Source organism: Hyperolius riggenbachi, chromosome 12, assembly GCF_040937935.1.
Source record: "Hyperolius riggenbachi isolate aHypRig1 chromosome 12, aHypRig1.pri, whole genome shotgun sequence".
Lineage (NCBI taxonomy): Eukaryota > Metazoa > Chordata > Amphibia > Anura > Hyperoliidae > Hyperolius > Hyperolius riggenbachi.
This window is the reverse complement of record NC_090657.1, coordinates 106,820,839-106,840,032: the sequence shown is the minus strand read 5'-3', so window position 1 is coordinate 106,840,032 and position 19,194 is coordinate 106,820,839. Positions and strand designations below refer to the sequence as shown.

The following is a 19,194-nucleotide window of genomic DNA, read 5'->3' as shown; positions in this document are numbered from 1 at the left end:
CCAGTGTTAAGAAAAGGTTGTTGCCTGGAATGTATTCGACTTGTGAAGCTAAGATGCTTTTTCAGCAATAAATGGGATAATTGCAGTATCGCAGTCAAGCCATCTGCTGCTTTCTGCTTATGATGGCATGTGCACTTGACAAAAACACAGAAAAATATATGGTTTAATAAAACCCCTGCATTGTACAGCGCTGACCTTGAGATGATTGGCAATACTCTGAGACAACAAACTCTCTCGGGTGCCATCATAACTGCTTCCCTGGAATCCTCGATGTGAGGAATGTCTACTGAGCTGAATGGATCTATACTTATTAGCAAACCATCTCGTTCACACCAAGTTAAAAGAAGGGTTTATTGAAGTTTGCAAATATCACAGCTCTGGTTTATTATAGTGAAAATATAAGAATGGAGGCTGTTCTTTTATTTTGTAGCAGTTCTCACATCTACTATATATAACATCTGCAGATAAAAGGAATGACCTACAAATGCAGATGTGTAGGAAGAGCAGTGACACTACCTTTGATTTGAACATGAAACCAGGTGATGGGAAATGTAAAGTTCTTCCTGCACGTGATTGGATGTTTGAAGTGAACATATACTGTAGATACTCACCTCGCTTCCTTTTTTTGTTTTGTTTTTTTGTACCTCTACTATACAGAGTACTGGTTCTCAACTTTTCCTGGATACCGGAAAATACCATACACTTATAAGCTACAGATTCTATTCCAAGAAACAACTATTTTATGTATCTGCTTATTTTATAATTACATATATTCAGAGCCGAGACAAGGTCCTCCAGCACCCAAGGCTGAGACACCAAAGTGCGCCCCTTTATCCCTGCCACCCGAGCCATCACACAGATTGCTATTAGACTAAGAGGGGCCACAGGGCCCACAACCTCCCCAACACCTTAATATCTAGTTATATGGCTTGCAGTCACTGCCATGTATCTCCTTTTCTTATTTCTTTCTGCTTCAAACACAATTAGGAATGATAGCTGAATGAATTCTGCGCCCCCTCCTACACTGCGCCCTGAGGCTGGAGCCTTCTCCAGCCTATGCCTCTGCCCGGCCCTGCATATATTTACGGTAGAGTTCCAGTTATCTGGAACTCAAATAACAAGCAGTCTCAACCAACCAGCACAAATGCCCGGCAGTACTCAGTGTTGAAGGCTTCTTAGGCTGTTTGTGCGCTCTGCTGTTCTCAAGGACTGGGTTTCATGGCTCCCCCAAAGTTACAATACTTTCAATGACTGAATTTAAACATTTACTACAGAGTTTATGGTATGTATATAGAGTGAGGTATAACACTATATTAGCTGGGCCTATTTTTAACATCGAGTCTCAAGCAACCATAAAGAACACTTATCTGGCATCAGCTGATCCCCATCGGTGCTGGATAACCGAGACTGTACTGTATTACTATTTCCACTCATCATGTGTTTCTCTAGTTATTGTATGTATGTGTTGCTGGATGTCCTGATTGTACACTGTGTTGTGGAACTGCTCTTGTATTTATGTTCCCCACCATTGTCTGTTTTATACAATGTACAGTGCTACAGATGATGGAGTTATATAAATAAATAATAGTACTCAATGAATCTTTTGGTTTAATGAGGAATTATTTTGTTCAACTGCAGACTCACTCTGCCTACTACATGCCAGTTTGTATAACAACATGGTTTAATTGCGCTTGCGCAGTAGTCACGCCGACCGGCGTGATGACGCGCATCGGCCGGCGTGATGACGCGCATCGGCCGGCGTGATGACGAAGAGCGCCACCGATAAGGAAGTGGGGTGTCACCGGTGTGGTATGCAGCGGAGGGACTGGGAGAGGAGCCAGGACGATGCCGGGGGACCTCCTGACCTACGGTGGGCTGGAGAAAGCCCCAGGTAAGTACCAATTTTGTTTATTTTTACTGCTCAGGGTCCCTTTAAAGTGTACCTGCACTCCTCCTGCTACATGTCTTTGGCAAGTAAACAGCATGTTTATAGTTAAATTACAGCAAACCCAGGGACCAAGAACTTGCCTAACAAAAGTGATTTAGGTCCATGGCTCATCTTCCTGGAACCCTCTCTCTGTGAATAATGCTGTAGCAGAAAGGGTGAAGAGTCACTGACGCTAACACTCTATGATGGTCCCACCCACTGGCCCACGACTACATCGCTTGCTCACTCCCATCGGATGCCACGCTCACCATTCCCATCGTTGCTCAGGATAGGGGTGGAGGCGCCCACAGCCTGACAGCCTCAGCATATTTCATGTGCAATGATGTAATTGTGCATGTGCTTCCAAAAAGGGAGCTGGAGACACAATGAGAGGAGCACATTAGTCTGGAAGAATGGCCTTTCTCAATCAATTTTCAGTCAACAGTTCCATCATCTTGTGGGCCTTTATTTTTCGTAATTATTACTTTTTATCACGTGTAATGCCTAATCAGTTGATGTCCAGTAGTGTATGCCTCCATGAAGTTGGCTACTGTAGTTGGGCACACATTATAGATGCTCCTGGATGCCAGTAGGCGCTGGGAATCATTTTCCAAGAATAAATATATATACACACACACATATACATATTAATCCTTTTCTCACTCGTACACATTGGAGACCAATAAAATTGCCAGCATTTGGTTGCTGTTTATACATGGCATTTCCTTCACTCTAACCTAGAGGAACTGTAACCAAGGATTGAACTTCATACCAATTAGGAGCTGAAAGCCCTTTTCCCATGAGAAATATTAAACTTTTCTCGGGGGAGGGGGTGTCTGTATAGCTGATATTGTGGTGAAACCCCGCCCACAGTGTGATTAATGTCAGGACCTAGGTGTCCTGTCTGTTAGCCTTGTTGCATTGTGGGAAATAATGGCTGTTTCCAACTGCCAAGCAACCAATGTCTCCTTCTGTTCAGATGTATATCCATAAAAACACAACCTTTTAGCCTGTTTTTTTATCTCTTTTCTTTTTTTTAACTTCTCACTTTGCAATCTATTGATTTATCTTTTCCCCCTTTTTGCTAAAGTTCCTCTTTAAGACCCTAGTGAGAGATAAAATGGGTGAGGAGGAAGATTCAGTGGGGCCAAGTGTCAATGGGGAGAAGCTCCCCTCCTAGGTGGTCAACAGCTGTGGAGGGCTACTAGAGCCATTAACCTTCAGATGGCAAGGAGCTCCCCCAGCATGTTGTTGGGGAAATAAGTGGAAGGCAAAGGCAATCAGACTTTATCTAAATGTTCCATGGTGTTAGCCGCCAAGACTGTTTTATTTTTTCCAAAGAAGGAAAACCAGCCCAATGTTTACTTGGTGGTAGGTGACCACATGCTTGTGCTATAGCTTGTTTAGTGACTATGAATACAAACGTGACTACCCTAAAAGGAGTGTTAGAACAACCCTCGGGTCAATAAAATGCTTTAAAAGCATTTCTAGCTATGTTTCGACCCTCAGCCAAACGATAAATCCTTCTCCAGAGTCTATTCATCTTCAGGCCTGTCTACCAGATATGCGTATAAGTTCCTTGAGCAGTTCAGGCGAGGATCAAGCAGTTTGATTCCAATGCAATGGAGCTTACTGAGGTTTTAGGGATGTTTCTCTGTATTAAAATGAGTTCCTGATTGCCGAGAGCCACCCCCAATTTGCGTTCCCATTTTGGAATGTAAGAAAACTAATTTTAAACAATGTTTTTACCACTCTTATTGCCGTGGAAGCCATTAAGTTAAACCTAATCAAAGTCTAATAGTAATAGTTGTTAGTGAATCAACACTTTCCCAGAACAATTTAGTGAGAACACTGGATCCTGGAACTGAAAGTAGCTATTCCTCTTGGAAAACATTTGTTTCTGCTGCCTATTTTGAACTGGAGGTGGAGGGTCTGCAAGTTTACTGATAGTAAACCTTGAGCTTAGGGTCAAGAACAAGCCACACTGCAAGTAGCAGTGAGGTACAAGGTAAATGTAGCCGCAAGGAGTACTCATATCCTGGGTTGAGAATAACTCATACAGAGTATCTGGAGGAAACAGTAGAGGGTTTAGGTCTTATAAGTTTATGGACACATAGGCAACTATAAATAATCTAAAAGCTGGGGGAGGCAATGTATTACACAAAACCCTATAAAAGGAAACATTTTTTTCTTTCTGTTCCAGATCACGCAGCTGAAAATTGATCATAATCCATTTGCTAAAGGATTCCGGGACCACTGTGATGCTCAAGTGTCCAGCGGAATAATGGGGTCAGTAAACACTCTCTTCTCATGCATACCACATATATTTAAAATATTCGACCCAATGATAATTGGCGTTCTTGAACTGGAGAGTGTAAAGACTCAAGTATGGTATTTTGGCTTTAGTAGATTGAGTGAAATTGGAACAAGCACGCAGCTAGTTAATGTAAACTAAAGGCAGAAGCACAGGTATAAGGTCTCAAGGTTTACAATGATCACAATCCCAATTGGATCCCTTTTCTATCGGGTCTACTCTGAATAACTGTACTGTAAATGCCATCAGAACAACAAAAGTTGTTTAGGTGATCCCTTTAATGACTAACTGTACAAGATTTCTTTGCAAGCTTTCAAAACTTTAAGTTAAACTTAAAGTTTCAAAAGCTTGCAAATAAATCGTGTACAGTTAGTCATTAAAGGTATCACCTAAACAACTTTTGTTGTTATGTCTTTGGATTCTCTCCATGACTAATCCCGGGCCACACGCAAATGCCATCAGAGGCATAGTGGTTTATTACTTCTATGTGCTTTACATTGTATTACTAAACTGCTCCCTGCTCCGATCACATTTTTTCCCTGGAAGTGGGTCTTGGCACTGTAAGTCATGTGACTGAATACATAATCACATGACAGTGCTGGAGCTCATCAAAAAGAGCAGTGAAGAAGGGCCTATGGTGGTTATTACACATGCCACCAAAATATTGTATATAAATGCCTATGGCCCCTTATATTTGGGGCCCCTAGGTGGGTCAGTGACAACACAAACCAATTTTCATTCCTGATTAAAAACAAATAAATCAGACAGGCTGTTGAGAAGTGAATTCTGCTGCAGACCAATTGAAAAAGGAGAGATAAATTATTAATTTGTCATTAGAGGATTAGATGTGCAGGTAAATCTTGATTGGTCCTGCATGTTTTGCACATGTGCTTACTTACCCACTGATCTTTACAGTGCTCCCTGGCAAGGGCGTAACTAGAAATCACTGGGCCCTTCTGCAAAACTTTGGATAAGTGATACATCAACAGTATTAATTGTCTTTTTAGCCGACATCACCAAATTATTTTTCATTTTCTAGGTTGTGTGTCCAGTCTACTGAATGTCAAACCTCATCACCACCTGTCTGCTACTCCAGTCCTTTCTTGCACAACCCTATGCAAGCTGCCCGACTCTACTCAGTAGAGCAAAAAGAGCCACCACCTTGGTACCTGTCCCCACAAAGTATTGCTCCACCTCGGGACTATGCACCTTATGAAGCCACAAGCAAAATGGCTGCCGCTTATGCCATGAAGTGTTACCCACAGCCACCTCCACTGGGCTATTACACAGATACCCTCGGTTCAGCCTGGGCAGGACCAGCACAATACCATGCCAAGCCTAGCCCTACACCTTCTAGCTGGGTCTATTCCTTTCTAGACAACAGAGAAAAAGAGGATGAACCCAGCCTTTGGGGAGACCACCCAATGTATGCAGAAGAAAGCAAAAGACGAAGACTGTCACCATACAGAACAGAAGGTTCCTCTCATATGTGTGACAGAGATACAGACTTGCCTTTCTGTGGGTTCTACAGCCAATAACACATGCAAAAGTACATGACATTTTTCACCTGCCTTAAAAAATATCCACCAGAGCTAAATGTTGAGGCTTACAAGGTCTCAGTCTGTGAATTAACAATCCCAGTGTACAATATGGAAATACAGACTTCAGTGAAGTCTGACCTCGAAGTCCCAGACAAAACAAGAAACCTGAATGCAGCTGATTGTTATTATATATGCACTGAGATTTCACACTCCCTTTTTAGATAAGCGAGGCCCAAAGCACCCCATGACTTTTCCAATGTATTCAGTGCACTCTTGCAGTTAAGCCAGGCCTGAGTGGTCCTGCTGAATGTGCTGTGACACTGATTCACAAGAACTCTGCACTGGAGTTAACAAGTCCTCAGGAATAGTAGACCACAGAGTTCTCTGTCCTCACTATACTGGAACCCAAGTTCATAATGATTAGATTAATAAAGTATTTTGTACAAAGTATGCTTTCATTAAATACTTTTATTATAAAGTCCTTTTACTGACAAATACATGGGGTGTCCTCAAGCACTCTTGTCTTCCTCCTTGCTGTGTTGCTCTAACATGTTGCACAGGCGTGCAGAATGATGTGTCAGCAGGCTTGCCGTTTGTGAAGTCAATGTGGACAGTGTGCCCACCACCTGACCCTGCAGCGTCTCCTTGTTGGGTAGTTTGGAATAATTCACAACTCCTTGCCAGCTCAGCAGTGTGTCATCAATGCAGGCACCTGAAAAGAGGAAAACCAAGTATGTCACACACACATCAATATATCGGGATATATTTTTGGTATGCCAAGAAATCTATGTAACACAAAATAGATCAACCATCCAAATATGACAACTAGATACAAAACTAGGTAAGGAATACAAGGCATACTGAGTCAGGCTCCTTGGTATTTACTACTAAACTCTAGTTTGGAAGGAGGGGTGGAGTTATGCTAGAGAGATTTTGCTAGGACATAGAAAGGGAGTAGCTTTGTATGTTAGGTTTTGGGAGGGTAGAGAGGGATTATGGTACACGGCATAACATTACTGTGCACCGACAGCTCAAGTGACGACTCATATGTATGTCAGATATCTTGCATGTATGGCATAAATGCAAGTCTGCTTTACATATATGCATCTCCTCCCACCCCGTACACACAAGGCCACACCTCCATGCTCTGGTTTCCTGTGCTCATTCTTTGCACCCTCAGGATCAAAGATACTTTTTCATCATGAATGGCTATGGTGCACAGATCTGATTAGAAGCAAATCCAAATATGTAGAAATGTGGTAGATCTGACTCTCAGACATAGATTTTTTTTTAATACAATAGTAAGATTAAAAAAAAAAAAGCAGCCTAGACTTACATGTTCCATGTGTAAGCTGCACACTTAAAGAGGCACTGTAGTGATACATAGTAGAATGTAGTAAATTATTCGGGATACCCAATTTTGTGCTGATTTTCCTGGTTTCAGCATCAGAAACACCGCTGTATATTGGTATGTAACCCAACCCTACCATTGATGCTTAGCCCAGGCTGTTTAGCTATGTAGAACTCTCCTCCCAAAGCATTCTGGCAGACTAGCTATTTTTGTACTGGCTTCAGAACTCTCAGTAAACGAACATTCTGCAGAGCTGCACCTGAGAGGACTAAGCTGTCGCCACCTGTGATAAATTTCGGAGTGTAAATCGGTGAGGGGAAAGAATTTAAAATGGGCAAACACTGACTAAGTAATTTATAAATATTCTAAAATTTAAGCAATTGAATGTATTACTTTATTTTCGCTACAATTCCGGTTTAAAGTTATATTGAGAAAGCATGTAGATTCTACAACTGGAACAAAACAGTGACTGACAGGTGGTTTTGATACTATGGGCTTGATTCACAAAAGAGTGCTAACTGTTAGCACGGCAATTTTTCGCGTGAATTTTCGCATTGCACGCGATCGCAAATTTTCACGCGGAACGATAACATTTTCGCGCGCAAATGCAAATTTTCACGCATAATCGATACCGTTTTCTTGCGCGCAAAAATGTTATCGTTTTGAGCGATAATTCGCAATTGCGCGCAATGTGAAAATTCGCGCGAAAACGGCCGTGCTAACAGTTAGCACTCTTTTGTGAATCACGCCCTATGTGTGTCAAAATGAGTCATTATGACAGGAAAACTGTGGAATTGCTGTAACAGCAAAATGCTCACTGGGTATATCACTTAGGGAATTACTGCAGGTAAGTAGTCCATGGGCTTGATTCACAAAGCGGTGCTAACTGTTAGCACGCCTGTGAAAACCCCCTTAGCACGTCCAAACGAGCTTTACGCGCGCAGGGCGCTCCGCGCGAAGTGCCCATTAAAGCCTATGGGACTTAGCGTGCGCATAGGACTTTGCGCTCGCTAAACTTTGCGCGCGGTACTTAGCGCACGATCTGATTGAGAAAACCGGTGCTAACCTACTTAGCACCCTGGTTAGAGCTCCTAAAGACTTTAGACGTGCTAAGTAGGTTAGCACCGCATAGTGAATCAAGCCCCTTGAGTGCTGCAATACTTCCTTCTATGTGCTGCTAACTAATCAGGCACGAATACTGGAGCTACTGTGTAATTACTAGACAGGATGTGCTTTACACACCATACTGAAATACTGCATACTGATATAACTGAAAACAGACCCTTCAAACATAGATAGCGAACTACAAACTGAAGATAAAAATATCCTTTTTATTAACTGAATTTAGGTTTTGGAGGTTTGAGGTACATTTGATTCTCTTCTCTATTACAAAGTAATAGAAAAATCCCATATCATCAGTTCTGCAGTAGGTTTAGCATGTGACATCTGGTTCAGCTAAACCAGAGGGGGGACTAACTCACTAAGAACCTGTAACTCAGAAACTCTTTTGCAGATATTTCCACAAAAAATAAGTTTTTCTGTGGAAGTAAATGTGAATGCGCTTTTCAAGGGGTTAGAAAGGTGCTTTTTGTAATCCTTTAAAGAGACTCCGTAACAAAAATTGCCTCCTGTTTTTTATCATCCTACAAGTTCCAAAAGCTATTCTAATGTGTTCTGGCTTACTGCAGCTCGTTCTACTATCACCATCTCTGTAATAAATCAACTTATCTCTCTCTTGTCAGACTTGTCAGCCTGTGTCTGGAAGGCTGCCAAGTTCTTCAGTGTTGTGGTTCTGTGATGCATCTCCCCCCTCCAAGCCCCTCTCTGCACACTGCCTGTGTATTATTTAGATTAGGGCAGCTTCTCTCTTCTCTTTTACAAGCTGGATAAATCCTCCTCTGAGCTGGCTGGGCTTTCACATACTGAGGAATTACATACAGGCAGAGCTGTCTGCACTCTGCAGGAAGAAACAGCCTGACACTTCAGTGGCAGATAGCTGCAAAGGAAAAGAAACACACAAATGATCTCTTGAGATTCAAAAGGAAAGCTGTATACAGCCTGCTTGTGTATGAATGTATTTTCTATGTGTGGACATACTGTACATCAACCTACTTCCTGTTTTGGTGGCCATTTTGTTTGTTTATAAACAAACTTTTTAAAACTGTTTTTAACCACTTTTAATGCGGCGAGGAGCGGCGAAATTGTGACAGAGGGTAATAGGAGATGTCCCCTAACGCACTGGTATGTTTACTTTTGTGCGATTTTAACAATACAGATTCTCTTTAAGCACTACTTGTGAATGTAAGATATGCAAGGACTTCTAAAATTAGGTCTAATACTCTTAAGCTTACAAGAATTTTTTGTACAAGAGCTTCCAGAAGAAAAGCTCTCCTGGTAACAATTTTCTCTTTACGCATAACTGCAAAGAAAAAAAGGCAAAAAGAACATGCTGAATAAATTCAAAATCCTAAGCATGATTCCATCATTCACATGTCCCAAGGTGAACCAGCAGCAGAGGATAGGAAGTGGTGCTCCATGTCTACACACCTGATTTTGCTTAAAGGATACCACAACTGACATGTGGCATAATGAGATAGACATGGGTATGTACAGTGCCTAGCACACAGATAACTATGCTGTGTTCTTTTTTTTCTTTCTCTGCCTGAAAGAGGTAAATATCAGGTATGTAAGTGGCTGACTCAGACAGGAAGTGACTACAGTGTGACCCTCACTGATAAGAATTTCCCCCTTTTTTATCTCTGTCCTGCTCTCAGAAGCCATTTTCTTCTAGGAAAGTGTTTTATAGTTGGAATTTCTTATCAGTGAAGGTCACACTGTAGTCACTTCCTGTCTGAGTCAGGACTGAGTCAGCCACTTACATACCTGATATTTAACTTTTTCAGGCAGAGAAAGAAAAAAAGGAACACAGCATAGTTATTTGTGTGCTAGGCACTGTACATACCCATGTCTATCTCATTATGCCACATGTCAGTTGTGGTATCCTTTAAGGATTGTCACTAAGATTTATGCAACGTTTACACACCTTTTTCAGCTCGGAAATGGACCAATCAAATGCAGGAGAGGGATAATGTTTGTCAAAATTCTAGTTATATGCAGAACCGTCACCTTAGCAGCAAAAGCTTTGAAAAGTCAGGAAATCTCGAGCTTCATCCCACCTAACTTTGAAACATTTGTGGAAGTATAGTGACCTTTTGTGGGAAAACTTAAACTACACTCCTCTGTTCAAAGTCATGATTAAAGAGGACCTGAACTCTTGCACAGGACAGAAGGAAGACGGGGAGAAATGCACCCTGTATGCCTGTCCAATTCCCTCATCTGTGATTAATCACAAGTCGTAATTTGATCTCTCCCCTGTATCAGCTGACTGCCATGGCAGATATGCTAATTTGAAAGCACAAGATATTAACAATATAATATGTCTGCTTCCATGGAAGCAGGAAATAGACACCCTGCAGTTTTACTGTAGGATTTGTATCAGCTGTAACAGAAATTTTGTTTTTAAAGGTTATTATGCTGTTGTGTATCTTTTACAGCAGAGAGGAAGTTCTGAGTTCAGGTCCGCTTTAACCGAGCATTACCTACTGTATTTATGTATTCCAAATGCTGTGTCCATTCTACAGTAATTGGGACAAACCTCTTCTGTGCACTTGTGAAAGTACAGGAATGAAATATCTCATTCAGGGTAAGGCTGGATATACATGTATCAATTTCACCGATTAGTTACCAGATGATTCAATCACTTTGATTAAAGTGCTGCTCATCTGTTGCCCCAACATATCCAATTCAGTCACTTTTTGGGCAGTTTTTCAAACCAAAATCTGAGGCAACATGTTGGAAAATTTAAGTGAGCAGGAGGTGGGGCAGGAGCATTGGGGGATTGAAGTGTACCCGAGGTGACATGAGATAAACATGTGTATGTACAGTCCAAAACATAATGATAACCAGGCTGCTTTACTTGTTTTATTTTGCTGCCTGAAACAGTTAATTTCTAGGCATGGAAGTAGCAGCTTCTGTCTTGTTGGTACCTCGTTGGAATATAATAATCACTGATAAGCAAATAACAGCCATAAAAGTTTTCCTGGCAGAATACAACTTCTGAGCTCAGAGGAGTAATATAAAAAAAAAGGTCAATACCGTATTTTTTGGACTATAAGATGCACTTTTTCTCCCCCAAAAGTGGAGGGGGGGGGGGGGGGGGAGGAGTCAGTGAGTCTTTTAATCCGAATACTACATATTGGGACCTGCACCTCATTTCCCTGTCCTGCCTGTCCCCGTTGTATTAAATGCATTCACGCAGCTGCAGCTATCCTCAGGCTGTCCTGTCTTAAATACATTTGTTTTGTCCGCAATGTCCCCAGATACTATCGTCTACCGCAACTGGAAGTCGGCACAACATACCGTACATGCAGCTATCCTCAGGCTGTCCCCGCTTTTATCACCGCGCTGTCCCATGCATTTGAATATCCGTGATGTCCCCAGTATTACCGCTGCTTTCTTAATCAGGAAGTGTCCCATTGATTGGTGTCCAATCGATTGGTCCCAATGACGGAGAGGTTGTCCCGCCCTCTAGCCCATCTCGTCCTATTAACAGAGTTGATAGGAGCAGTGGGCGGTGTGATTGGCGGTTGGGGGCCAGCGTCCCCCGCCTGATTGGTCCATTTATCGGCAAAGCTGAGCGGGACACTTCCTGATTAAGAAAGCAGCGGTAATACCAGGGACATCACGGACATTCAAATGCATGGGACAGCGCGGTGATAAAAGCGGGGACAGCCTGAGGATAGCTGCATGTATGGTATGTTGTGCGGACTTCCAGTTGCGGTAGACGGTAGTACCTGGGGACATTGCGGACAAAACAAATGCATTTAAGACAGGACAGCCTGAGGATAGCTGCAGCTGCGTGAATGTATTTAATACAATGGGGACACGTAGACATTAGGACAGGCTGGACACAGGGGACACCAGACACTGATGCACAGGGGGACATGCAGACACTGGAACACGGAGGACAGGGATAACAGACACTGGGATAACAGGCTTAGAAGACACTGGACATGGAGGAAACAGGACTTTGGAGACAGAGGAAGGGGGACAGATGACATGGGGTCAGAGGAAGGGGGAAAGAGTACACAGGAAGACACCAGAGGGCCCAGGGAGACACGAGACACAAGGGGGGCAGGGGACACAAAGGCAGCAGAGGGACAGAAGAGAACACAGGGAAACAAGGAAGGCACAAGGGAGACATAATTGTGGGGGGAAAGTCTATAAGACGCCCCTGCAGCATGGACGCACTATGCTTAGTATATTATTTTTTCCCTTGGTTTTTGTCTTCTAAACCTAGGTGCGTCTTATAGTCCGAAAAATACGGGTAGTTCATGTATTTTAAGTCTGGGACACTTATAGGCTAATAGGATGGCACTGATTAGAGACAGTAAAACATTCAACCTACTTTGTAAATGTTTAAACACGTATAATCTCATCAGTTTATTTTCACCTCGGGTTCACTTTAATAGCCCACTGCACTGCACTGCATCAAGTAGTTTAAAAGCTGAAGTGACAGTAAAGGTTCAAACCTTGCAACACATTATTACAATAGATTATTCAAATGCATTGAACAATGTGTATATACAAATACACACATTATCAAGTGTTTTGCTTAGTTATTGTTGCACACACCTCCTCTTCTAATTCCCTTGAATGCTACGTATCTACGTACAAATATAGTTATCCTTGTGCTCTCTGAAATTCTATGCTACACCCTATTCTGCTTATTGCGAAAAGACACTAATGGCCCATACTCACGGGTACAATTGTCGCCCGTGAGTATCAGGCGCAACACGGGCGCGCACCCCGAACCGTCGCTCCTCGCTGCTGTCGCCAGGCGATTGGCGCGGTCAATCGCCCGGTGACAGTTGCCGCCGCAACTTCGCCGCAACTGCCGCTAGTCCGCGTGAGTATGCGGACTAGCGACAGCAACATAATAGAAAATCCACGGCGCTTCCGGCGAGGGATGTCGGCGACAGCTTCCGGCGCTTCAGTAATCCCTCTTCCACGTGTGTACACGGAGGGACCTGGCGACGAGCTGTCGCCGAACTGTCGCGCACACGCTCCCCTGTGCTGGCGACAGCCCAAAAAAGTTGCCCGTGAGTATGGGCCATTATATTGACCTGAGGAAGCAGGATTCAGCCCGCGAAATGCAACGTCTGTAATGTTTGCCAATAAAAAAATGTATTTTTAGTGTTTACTGTCTGATGACTTCCTAAAATGGAATCCGAGATGTGAGACCAATGGAAGCCATATTTATTTAGTTTTAAACAATACCAGTTGCCTGGCAGTCCTGCTAATCTTTCTGGTCAGTAAAGTCAAAATCACACACCTGAACCAAGCATGTCTTGTCAGATTTGTCATAGACACCTGTACCAAGCATGCAGCTAATCTTGTCAGATTTGTCATAGACAACTGATCTACATGCTTGACGTAGTATGGATACAGAGGCGCCAGAAAGATAAAAATACCTAAAACATTTAAAAATGAGGAGGTAGTGGGGGACTTACCTCCTCCGGACAGACAAGAAAATGCCGATCAATTTTCAGCAAAACAATTTCCATACTCCAATAAAATACAATGCGTTTCGCGGGAGTGACCCACTTACTCGGGCAATAAGATGGAGCATATACAAAACAGGTCTGGTACTATGTCAAGTGACTCTGCACTATTACCAGACCTGTTTTGTATATGCTCCATCTTATTGCCTGAGGAAGAGAGTCACTCTCGCAAAACACTGGGCTATATTGGTTTCCCTTTGTGTCCCTCTTTTTGATGCTGCACCAGTGTGAAGCTGATAGCAGTTTTATCAAGGAAAACCCAGTTCTTAGAGGAAAAAGTTCTGAAGCCAATGGAAATCCAGTTGAAAAGTTGACACCCCTCCCACTCTGTAGGCCTAATTAAAATTCAGCCTACTGATGCACAGTCTTGTGGGCATGGACGGACCTTGTATGATGCCGTCTGAACCCTGTGCCTCAGGCGTTGTCTTCCATCCTCCCTGGCCACCGCTCGTTCACTTGCTCCGGCAGCCCCTTCCTCCACAAAGTCCATGGATACCCTGCGCTGCATGCCACTGCAGGTCACCGCTGATTTGAGGTCTCTAAAGTATTCTGGGCATGCAGCGAGGGGGATCCGGGGACTCTGTGGAGAAGGGGGCGTCCAAGCAGGTAAATATGCATCAGCCGGTGGAGCGAGGGGGGGTGGGGAGGGGATAGGGGGGGACAGGCTGGCTACCTATACTGGGGCACCTATACCTGGCTATCTATACTGGGGGCACCTATACCTTGCTACCTATACTGAAAGGGACCTATACTTGGTTATCTATATTGGGGGCACCTATACATGGCTACCTATACTCGGGACACTTATACATGGGTTCCTATACTGGGGCACTTATACTTGGCTACCTATACTGAGAGTGCCTAAACTTGGCTACCTAAACAGGGGCACCTATACTTGGCTACCTATATTGGGGACACCTAGATCTGGCAATCTATACTGGGGGCACCTACACTTGGTTACCTATAATGGGGGAACCTATACCTGGCTATATATACTGGGGGCACCTATACTTGGGAACATCTATATTTGGCTACCTATACTGGGGCATCTATACCTGGCTATCTATACAGGGGGCACTTATACTTGGCTACGTATATTGGGGGCACCTACCCTTGGTTTCCAATACTGGAGCACCTAAACCTGGCTACCTTTACTGGGGGCACCTACACTTGGCTACCTTTTACTGTGGGGACCTATACCTGGCTAGCTATACTGGGGGCAACTACAGTATATTTGTCTACCTTTACTGTGGGCACCTATACTTGGCTACCTGTACTGGGGAACCTACTCATACTTGGCTATCTATACTGGGGACACCTATATCTGGCTACCTATACCTGGCTATCTATAATGCAAAGTTAATAGAAGAAACAGAAATCCTGGCAAAAATGGGCTGCACCCCCAATTAATGAATACACATAGCTTTTATTTAAACACTTAAAGGGAACCAGAGATGAACGTTTCACACAAAATAAACATATCAGTCGATAGCTTGTAAAGAATAAATGCTCTACCTGATAATTTTGCCGCTCTGGTGTGCCTTTTTTAGTGTTTTTTTATCCATTATTGCTGCAGGAAAAATCAAATATGGCCGCCGGCTCATATCCCTTCTCCTTCCGGGTTATGAGTTGTTCTGGATGTGCTGTCTAGGCTATATGAGACTATGCTGCTATCTAGGCTAAATGCAGCCTTTCATCTATGTGCTTTAATTTTGGTATGATGTACAGCTGCCTGTAGGAAGTGTCTCTCATAGGAATAAAACGGCAGTCATCATCAGTATCTATGCAGACAGAGTGCACAGGGATCATATTGCAGCCACAGAGCTTCTCTCTCAGCAGGAGCAGCCCCTCCCATATCATCACAGCTCTCAGTAAGCAAAGCAGGAAATCTGAGCCAGGAGGGGGAAGGCTTGGGCTTGAAAAGACTCCACAGAAGAGTGACTCAGCTATAATGATTCCAGGTCAAACCTCGACTGAATAGTCGGTGGATTCTTATCACAGTTGCTAATAGACTAATTAAGCAGATAACAATGAAATTAAAAGCAGGGTAGGTGTTTACTGTCATGTTCCCACTGATAAATGTAATAGAATACATGAGGGTGCTTCGTCTCTGGTTCTCTTTAAGGGCCCGTCTGAACCAGCCCTAAGACACATTATACAATCATTTAAAATGATGTGCTATGCACAACAAACACACATTCCACAACACAGTTATGTGTGGGAAACATCAATTATAACAAGTGCCTAACCTCTTAATTGTGACTAACCCTATAAGCTGCATGATTAACCATCTGGGTTCAGTAATTGAGCCCAATATGGAAAATAGGGACTCGGGTCTGTGATGATAAAGGATTAATAAAGTGCTAAGAGTTATACAGTAGTGCAAAGCCCCAGTGGGTAGACAGAGTGCAAATCGTATAATAGAAGGTGCAGATATGCTCATGAAAAATTCAATATAAAGTGCATGTGATGAACAACATACATAAGAGCAGGCAATGCAAACAAATCACATGGTGTACATACATATTCCAGAGCAGGGTCCTCAATGTGGATGAATCAGTGGCAGCTAAGTAGAAAGGGCAGAGAGTGCCTCCCACCTGAACTACATTTGTGCCAAATTGCAACCCCATAACCCCGCTGGTTCCTGAGATAGGGTCTATCAAAACTATCTTGTGAACCAGTGGCACAGATGTAGTTCAGGGGTCCCCTCCCTCCCTCCAAAATTTGGAGTGTGTAGAAGCTATGAGTGCAGAGATAGCAAGCCTTCAATATCAATAGCATAATACAATACTGTTGACATAGCAGGATTAGACACAGCATGGTCATAGCAACCTAGTTGAGAGCAGAGAAATAGCAGCAGCAGCACAGTATCAGACACAGCCCAGACAAAGCAGCTTAGTGGAGAGCGGAGAAATAGCAGAAAGTAACAGTGCGAAAAAGCAGCCTGTTTCATACTGAAAATTTTTCAGCAATTCTGTTTGCAATTCTTGTTCAGGGAATGAGAATTGCTCCTTGAACTAGAATTGCAGATAGAACTGTGGCAAAATTAAGATGATTTTGCAATTTTTTTTAGTGTGAAACACGTCCCTAAGCATTCTGGATAAACGTTGGTATCAATATGAGGTAAACAGGAGCGTGTCTAAGGGAGTAAAAGGAAAAACCAACTAGCCCTGCGTGGCAGTAGTAAACATGATACCTCCCATGCTGCATGAGGCACTTTTTCTACATGACACTGACAGGGTAAGGGGATTTGTTTTCTCTATTTTGGTCATCTCTTCTTCTCATAACACTCTCTCTTTTGAAAATAAATAAAGATTTTTTTTCTTCCTACAGTTCCTCTGTAAACTGTTTTCAGAACATTTTATCACTTTGTGGGTTGCCTCTTCCCATCTCTATCTCTGCCATGTGACGCGGTTTTGAGTCTAGGCTGCTTGGTCTCATCCTGCATATAGCAGGAACAAGGTAAGTGCCAGCTATTGATTAAGGAGAACACCGTAGGACCCAAAGAGAACAACCTTTGATACAGTGCCAAGTGACATGGGGAGGGCAAAATCCTGTGTAGGTATGGCGCTGATTTGCGTCATAGGCAAATACATACCCTTTCCTGCAATAAACTGCAGAAACTCACCCAGAAGCTGTATTTGTGGCACACTGCGTAAGGCCTGAAGCATCTCCTTCACCTTTGTCTGGGAACTCACTAGCAAAAAAGTTTGTCCAATAAAAAGCGGGAGCAGGGCCTGGAGGCGGGACTTGTCCATAACTTTCCTAATGATCTGGTACAGAAAGGAAAGAAAAAAAGAAAAAGAAAAAAGAAACATTACACAAATCTCCAGACACATTTTGTGTACCTTAAAACGGGCATCCTCCTTACCTGGTGAGAGAAAACCTTGATATGGATGTCATGCTTGAACAGTCTGTGTTTGAGAAGTACAAAGTCATCTTCTCTTATTGCGTTACGCTGAATTACAGCCACCATTTTACTATCTTGTAGAACTGCTTCCAGTTGGGTACACAGAAATTTCTCCAGGAGGTTCTCCTAAAATTAATAGAAACAGGTCATCAGTCAAGCGACCAAACCTCCAAGCAGTTTTTATCAATGGCCGTTTTTTCATCCTCTCTTATTTTGTACAGATATAAGTATATGTTTTGGTTTGAGTTGGGCTTTAAAGAGTCACAATCACTTTTTTTCCTACACTGATGACTATAGCTTGTTATCTGGGAAATTGTATCTCCTTATATCTATCTCATCAAGCTGATGATTTTAAAACCCTGGAGATACAATTCTTCACTCTGACTTGCCTGGTAATTGAAATTTCCAGGCATGGAGTAAAGGTACACTGGTCGATTTGCCATCAGATTCGACCAACAGATAGATCCCTCTCTGATCGAATCTGATCAGAGAGGGATTGTATGACTGCTTTACTGCAAACAGATTGTGAATCGATTTAAGCCTGAAACCGATTCACCATCTGCTGAGCTGCCGCCTGCCCCCCCCCCCCCCCCCCATACATTACCTAAAGCCTGGTCCCGGGCATCTTCTCCGCATCACAGCATCCGCGTATAACTTTCTGTCACTCCAGTGACAGCGGAAGTTCAAATAGAGCGCCCTCTATTTGTACTTCCACTGTCACTGCATTGACACAGGAAGTTATACACGGATGCCGTGATGCGGAAGGTGATGCAGAGAAGATGCCAGCCGGGAGGTGATGCGGAGAAGATGCCGGGAGCCAGCTTCAGGTAATGTATACCTGCGTCGATCGTACGCCGCTAGCGATTCGCTCCCTACCCGCCGGCAATTGCCGGTAATTTCCCGCACGGAGCGATCGACGGGACCAATCTATTTCGGGACGAAATCGATCGAAATTTAGCGTGAACGATTTGACAGCAGATTCGATCCCAGTGATCGAATCTGCTGTCGATCGGCGGGTAATCGGCCTAGTGTATGGCCAGATTAAAGGTGGCCTGACATTACTCCATTTGCCACCAGATCGACCATTAGATAAAGCCCTCTCTGATCGAATCTGATCAGAGAGAGATCTACTGCCCACACACTGCACACAAATTTCTAATAGATTTCAGCATTGCCGCCCCTCAACTGTACAGATGTCCTCCTCTGCTGCCCGTAGTGAGTGTTGAAGGCTCACTTGTTTGTTGGCATGACTACTAGACTCCACCTGTGTCCAGCATTTTCATGGGCGCCTGTACCACGTGACACTGGTGCAAGAAGTGATGCCGCTACATCTACTGGTTTCACATGGTTCAGGTGCTTGGGGTTACAATTAAAAAAGATGCTGGGAACCAGAGGAGGCAAGTCTTTTGGTCATCGGGTAATTGAATGGCATTTCCGCTGCGCATCAGATCAAGCTCCTGCAACTGAGATTTTTTTAGCAAGTCCGATAAATCCTTTTAACAGATTTTGGACGACATTGACTGAAAAA

At 43.3% G+C, this 19,194-nt stretch overlaps 2 protein-coding genes across 5 annotated transcripts in view; one reads left to right on the top strand and one right to left on the bottom strand.

Annotated features, from left to right (window-relative positions):
* TBX21 (T-box transcription factor 21) overlaps positions 1 to 6,249 on the top strand; it is a 110,523-nt gene extending 104,274 nt beyond the window's left edge. The window contains exons 5-6 of the mRNA XM_068263111.1: positions 4,131 to 4,216; positions 5,281 to 6,249. Of these exons, the coding sequence (XP_068119212.1) occupies positions 4,131 to 4,216; positions 5,281 to 5,779 (585 nt within the window). The 3' untranslated portion in view covers positions 5,780 to 6,249. The remainder of the gene's footprint in view (positions 1 to 4,130; positions 4,217 to 5,280) is intronic.
* Positions 6,233 to 19,194, bottom strand: part of MRPL10 (mitochondrial ribosomal protein L10) — a 44,690-nt gene continuing 31,728 nt past the window's right edge. For all 4 annotated transcript variants that reach the window (XM_068263119.1, XM_068263120.1, XM_068263117.1 and 1 more), the window contains exons 3-5: positions 17,628 to 17,792; positions 17,385 to 17,529; positions 6,233 to 6,494 (exon numbers count right to left, since the gene is read on the bottom strand). In XM_068263119.1, the coding sequence (XP_068119220.1) occupies positions 6,292 to 6,494; positions 17,385 to 17,529; positions 17,628 to 17,792 (513 nt within the window). In that variant the 3' untranslated portion in view covers positions 6,233 to 6,291. The remainder of the gene's footprint in view (positions 6,495 to 17,384; positions 17,530 to 17,627; positions 17,793 to 19,194) is intronic.